Source organism: Portunus trituberculatus, chromosome 50 (assembly GCF_017591435.1).
Source record: "Portunus trituberculatus isolate SZX2019 chromosome 50, ASM1759143v1, whole genome shotgun sequence".
Taxonomy (NCBI): Eukaryota; Metazoa; Arthropoda; class Malacostraca; order Decapoda; family Portunidae; genus Portunus; species Portunus trituberculatus.
In genome coordinates, this window is record NC_059304.1 from 11944255 (window position 1) to 11950292 (window position 6038).

General features: G+C 35.3%; 1 protein-coding gene across 1 annotated transcript; it reads right to left on the reverse strand.

Annotated features, from left to right (window-relative positions):
• Window positions 1-270: 270 nt before the first annotated feature.
• LOC123499885 (calcipressin-2-like) lies at window positions 271-5837 on the reverse strand. Its single transcript, XM_045248419.1, has 4 exons — window positions 5481-5837; window positions 2731-2904; window positions 2362-2536; window positions 271-1931 (listed from the first exon to the last, which is right to left on the reverse strand). The coding sequence occupies exons 1-4, from the start codon at window positions 5835-5837 to the stop codon at window positions 1795-1797; spliced, it is 843 nt and encodes a 280-aa protein (XP_045104354.1). The 3' UTR covers window positions 271-1794.
• Between the last annotated feature and the right edge of the window lie 201 nt (window positions 5838-6038).

The following is a 6038-nucleotide window of genomic DNA, read 5'->3' on the forward strand; positions in this document are numbered from 1 at the left end:
TTATCCTAAAATATATTTTCTACTATAAATAAAAAATAATTTTGTATATCCAATTCATTACTATTGATAATATCTAAATTTCAATCACTTACTGATAATAAAAATTCAGTAAATAAGTACATAAATAACCATAGTTGATTAGAAACAAGGAATGACTTTCAATCCCTTGATTACAAACTTTTAAGATCATATTTATGGTTAAATGACTGATGTTTGTGGTACTGAAAGGATTCAAATAACTTATTTGTATTAATGGAATTATAGTATTAGAAAGGTTTACAAATTTATTGTTATGGAATTGAATTTGTCTATGGTGCCAAATTCTAATAATAACTACTCCTTTACGTCACGGTCAATAACGACAGAGATCAAAATTACAGAAGTAACTCCTTTTTGTTCTACAATATATCCCATCATGATGGTAATTATTTAAAAATAAACCTCAGGTAAAGCTTTTGTTTTAGATTTAAATTAGATTATAAAATTGTCTCAATTATATTTCCCAAATCCAATTGGAACAATTCTCATATTTATATTGTATTACTTGGAATACATACTAAACAGAAATAGCCTTTATATATTATTCCAAGTCATGTCCCATTATATCAATAAAATACAGAAAAGGGATTTCTCCGAACTTGGAAAAACTTATAAGTGAAGAAGTGCAAGTGAAAAGGAGAGTTCAACATGTGTATATGTGATGGATGACCCAAAAGTGCTATGGGGTAAGGATGGAGCCATCAACACAACAATGAGGAGCCCAGCACAACATACATCTATCATGACCCATGTTCCACATACATTGTGTTAAAACTAACGACTAGTATTGGCATAGTCACATAGACTTTACAGAAAAATATGTTAGACTGTACAATTTTATATGTATCCATATTGCACTGACTGTAAAGTAAGCTTAAATTACAAATCTATATACTATTTTCAAAATATGGAAACCACATTTCTTTATAACATATACAACTGAAATATACCTCAAGCATTCAATGGAGCTTCCCAAGTGTGGAATTCAATTTGCATAATTAAATGTTGGTTGCTATAAATTTAGTAGTTACTTGCAAAAAAACAAAAAAAGGAAAGCGAAAGTACCTTCAAAGACTTAAAAACATAAATTTATTTAACAGCATTACTAATTATGCTTGATTACTAAGTAGAGCAAATACATCTGATTATGCTGAATGTTTTCTTTTTTTGCCTTCTCTGACTACAAATTTATAACTTTACATAAATATATACAATACATACACACACACATGAGCATGCACACATACATTCATAGCACTTTTACATACGTATATACATACAAGTACTCTACAAATTTATTAGCATTGAATATTATGGGCATTTTAAGGAACTTAGGAAGCTCCACTGCTGTAATAAGCACTGTTCTGCCAAGTGGGAGATAGTGGAGGCACTGGTATAGTTATAAAGTTGGCTTGAATTATACACCTACACAATGCATAAATAGAGTATGAGGACTATCAGCTTCTTACTAATTACCATTTGGGTAGTGAACAATCAACATATGCTACTAGACATATATTACTTCTTCGGTGAGAAAATAGGCTTCTGAGTAAAGTTTGCAGGACTTTCCCCATTTCAGCAAGCTCAAGAGACAATGTTTTGGCAGACCCTAGCTCTGAGCCACCACATGGAGGATTGTCAGGTGTCCTAGGTCTGGAAACCCTTAAGGCGTTCTCACACCATCCTCCCAGTAAATTGTATAGAGCCCACCCATCCCACAAAACTATAAGCTATTGGGTTAAACTGAATGATGCATTAAGTGGGTGGTCTGCGGGTCTGGGTGATCCTGGGTCTGGCTCCTCCTTGATGATCACAAATCTGGCATTCCTCACATACATGCACAATGATGCCAGGCTTATCCTCAATGGGTGGATGCAGCTCATGAGCTTCACCTGAAAGAAATCAATATACTAAATAAAAAATTTTGAAAATACTTTAAACTGCATTCAATTTATTGCACAACTCAGAATTCCTGTGAAGCAATCAACATTTTCAAAATTTCTCTAAAACCAATTGCCCCAAATGAGGTTAATTTCATCAAGTGTGAATTCATCAACTTTGGTATTTCTTTAGGAGCATATCACTGTGTTCTGTGAGAATAACTAACAGCCGCTTTATTCAGTTTATATTATATAGCCATATATTGCATGTTTTAAACAAAATACAAAAATAGTTTATGAAAGAAAAATAAGTTTTAATGATATCGCACTACAATTAAACAAATAAAACAAATTTTATGATATAACAATCTAATAATACCAATTTCACAAAAAAACTGCAATGATCGACTAATTCTTAATCAAAGTTTTTCTATGGGCCAACCTGGGGCAAGGTTTGCTACAGCTGAGATAAGATCATAGTTGACCACAGGTTCTGCCTCTGGAGCAGGCTCCCAGCCAACTGGGGGTGAAGCAGGCGGTGAGATGAGGAACTGCTTCTCAGGTGCTGGTGGTTGCAAGTGTGGGTCTCCCCCTCGACTGCTTCCCAGGATGATGGGCTGTAAAATAAGATTACTTGAATAAGATTCTGATATACAAGTATATCAGTAATATTTTACTAAATTAGAAAACTGCCAATTTAGATTGAACACACAATTTGTGTAAGTTCCTATTTGCCAACTATTTAATCTATCTTTTATTAGAAGATAATTAGTAAGATAACTATGAAAACTACACATGTAACCCTTCTTACCTGAGTAAAGTAACTCTTGATAGTCTCACCATTGAATTCAGTCAAATGAACTTTCTCTCGACCTCTGGTAGCTTGCTCAGCTGTAGCAAAGTTAACCCGCACTCTTCTGAAGCTCTTGAAGTATTGGAAATTAACCATTTCATCAATTTCATGGAAGAGGGATTCAAACTTCTCCTGAAACAAATATCCATCATGAGTAACAGATGTGGACAAATGTCTTAAGGAATTATTTGTACCTAGTTGTTGAATTACATTAACCTGATGTTCTTTCCATGCAACCAGAATATAGTAATTATGATGGCAATATTATTCATTTTTTCCTTTTCCAAACAACTAAAATAGATTAGTTATGATAACTGTACTACTTAAGTTTTTTGTAAAGGAATAAACCAAATAAGGAATAAACCAAATATCTGATCAGGAATATATAAAAAAGTGGATAATAAATATAAAACATATATTTAATACGTGAACATTTTCAGTTTACTTTAAGGTTTCCACACTTAATACGGAATATATTCCATTAAGTCACACAATATTAATTTTTGGCCAGTGTGTAATCTAGGAGGAGGTAAGCACCTGTGTCCTACTTCATGATAACACTAGTGCTGCTGCTCCATCTCCATCTGCCCTGCTTCTCTTTATCAAGCCTGACACCATATTCTCCATATCTCTTGAGTTCTATTTTGTTCATCATGGTTGCATTCTAAATCTAAATTTCTGGTGGAAGTTAAATAACCCATAAGAATGTTTTACTTTACAAAGCATAGAGTAGCAGTCAAAGAAAGTTTCTAAAATAACCATCAGGATATAATTCCCAACTGAGAGAGAGAGAGAGAGAGAGAGAGAGAGAGAGAGAGAGAGAGAGAGAGAGAGAGAGAGAGAGAGAGAGAGAGAGAGAGATGCAAGAAGAGGAAGGTAGGCAGCAGAAATCTTCCTTAATTACAGTAATAGTTATTATAAGATTTATCATAACCAGAACTTTAATACTTGATGCTTGTACTTAAGAATACAAAACTGAGATGTTAAGAATAAGTATTTAACAGACATAAGGAAGAAAATTTATCTGACCTACTTGTATATCAGGATAAAGAAAATACCTACTGGAAACATACAAACTTGGTTATGCTGCTACACACACACACACACACAGTACCTTGTTTGTGTCACGTTATCATAACAGTGATAGTGATAAGCAATCATCCTCCTTGGATATACATACTTGTGTGGGTAAATGATCAGAAAAGGAAACATTACTAGGCAGAAATGATGTACTCCCATTGATCTAATTTGCTGTCTTCCATCTCAACTCCATCAATCCCATTCCTTGGTGTCCCTTTTTCTTTTGATCTTATTTTTATCCTCTTCCGTTCTTTCACTCGTTTACAGTCCTTCCATTCCTATTTCTCTTATTTTCAATCAAAAGCAAGCATCTTTAGTTCATCTTCCTTTACACCTGCTTTCCTTACTTCATTTTATTTGTCCCTCACCCTCCTCTGGTCTGTTATCTTTCCTTCTCTCTCTATTCAATCCTGCTTTCGTCATTTCAAATTATTTTACATAGTAAATTAAATTGATTAGTGAAATATGACAGTAAAATGTATAACTTTTTAGAATTAGTTATAAAACACAAAGATGGGATGTACATTGTCACCTTATCTTGAAAATAACAAGATTATCATTCACACATACCAGCATCAGAATAAATAAAAGTGGTATTTCAGTCATGTAATCAATACAAATGGTTATCTAATTCTCAAACATAACAATGTACCAGAACAAGCAAATTTTCTATTGCAAAAAATGACTCCTATTTTCCTGAACTATTCATTGAATATTTTGTCATCCATGAATTTATAACTAGTATATTCTTATTTGCACTTACTCCAAACTCATCATGTGCATCTATCTGATCTATCATCTTATTCTCATGTAATTAATCAACCCATGAGCTGGGAACCATTCCTTTCACTTCTGTTTACAAGGCTACTACCTAAACACACAGAACAGGTCCCTCTGTTAGATTAGGCTGAAAGTTTCTAAGTTCTCCAAATATGGCATCTCATCCCTAAACTTTTTCATAAATGTCTAAATTTGGCATCTCTCATTCTAAAATACCACTTTTGCATCAGGTCCATAAGTTTGCTTGGAATTGAGGGAAAAAAATAGATGGGAGGTATTATTGCAATTCTATTGGTCTGTATAGTATAACGGCATTTAGGAGATAGCCCCAATAATTAGCATGGTTAGTAACTTCAAAGTGCAGGATAGCATAACAGAGGTCCTGGGTGGTGAATATTTCGTTTGTTAACTTTTTATGAGAATTTCCCCAAAACCGATGATTTTGTCCTTAGACTTTTGAGGTTTTCCCCCCAAAAAACTTCCACCCCAAAACCCCATTTCCGCAATGTCCCCAAGTTTAGTTGTCCTGGATAGGATGCGGCAATAGAATACACAAGGAACTGCTAAAAAGTATATAAAATGAAAATTGGTGCCAATGTAGCTTGTCAAATGGCTTTGGAGAGCCTGCACCTTCATACCTAGATGGCTGGCTACTTTTCACAATGTACAAGTGTCTTGAGAGTATATTCATAAATTTGTCAGATGGTTTACCTCCAGTATCGCAGCATTCACATCTAACACTCACTGGTCAACTACCATCCCACAAACACACAAACGTCAAAATGTTCAGCAGTGACAGCCTGCAGGATCAGCCTTCCCCTAAACCATTGTCAAGTCCATCAACTCACGCGTTCCACTTGCTGCTCGAAGGTTTCCAGTGTAAGGTTGGTGACTATGATAGATGTGGGCGGTTCAGAGTCCCCATCTACACTTTCCCCTCCGGCGCCTCCCTGCAGGTTTGGGTCGTGTCCTCCAGCACCTTCCTCCATGCCACCTCCACCATTCTCGTAGGTTCCCCCTGCCTCGCCACCCTCGCCTCTCGGGCTCTTATGCAGCTCTTCGATCAGCATGTCTCTGTCCCCACACTGTCTCCGGCCGCTATCACTGGTTGTGCCACTTTCAGGAATACCAGCAGCAGGAAGACAGTCACCTACAACCCCACCTCCAGCCTCCCATTGCAAAACAAATATATACAAAGAAAACATACGCACTTTATGGGGAACTGATCAGTTTTACGCCCGAGCTTCAGATATTAGTCTAAAAATGTACTTACTTGAATCTTATCATTAGTTTTTCATCTCATAGCTACCCTCTTCTGTTATTTCAAATTTTATTTTGTATTTTTTCCCCTGTAATTATCAAAGTTATATAGCTTTACCTTCACGTCACCTGCATACTGTTTGTGA

What these genes read in the sequence shown, in the direction of transcription:
- LOC123499885 (XM_045248419.1), bottom strand. Translation starts at nt 5,837, where the DNA reads ATGTTTTCTTTGTATATATTTGTTTTGCAATGGGAGGCTGGAGGTGGG. An exon ending in TCGAGCAGCAAGTGGAACGC is followed by an intron (nt 2,905 to 5,480) that starts GTGAGTTGATGG and finishes TATTTGTTTCAG; the next exon opens with GAGAAGTTTGAATCCCTCTT. An exon ending in TCAAGAGTTACTTTACTCAG is followed by an intron (nt 2,537 to 2,730) that starts GTAAGAAGGGTT and finishes CTTATTTTACAG; the next exon opens with CCCATCATCCTGGGAAGCAG.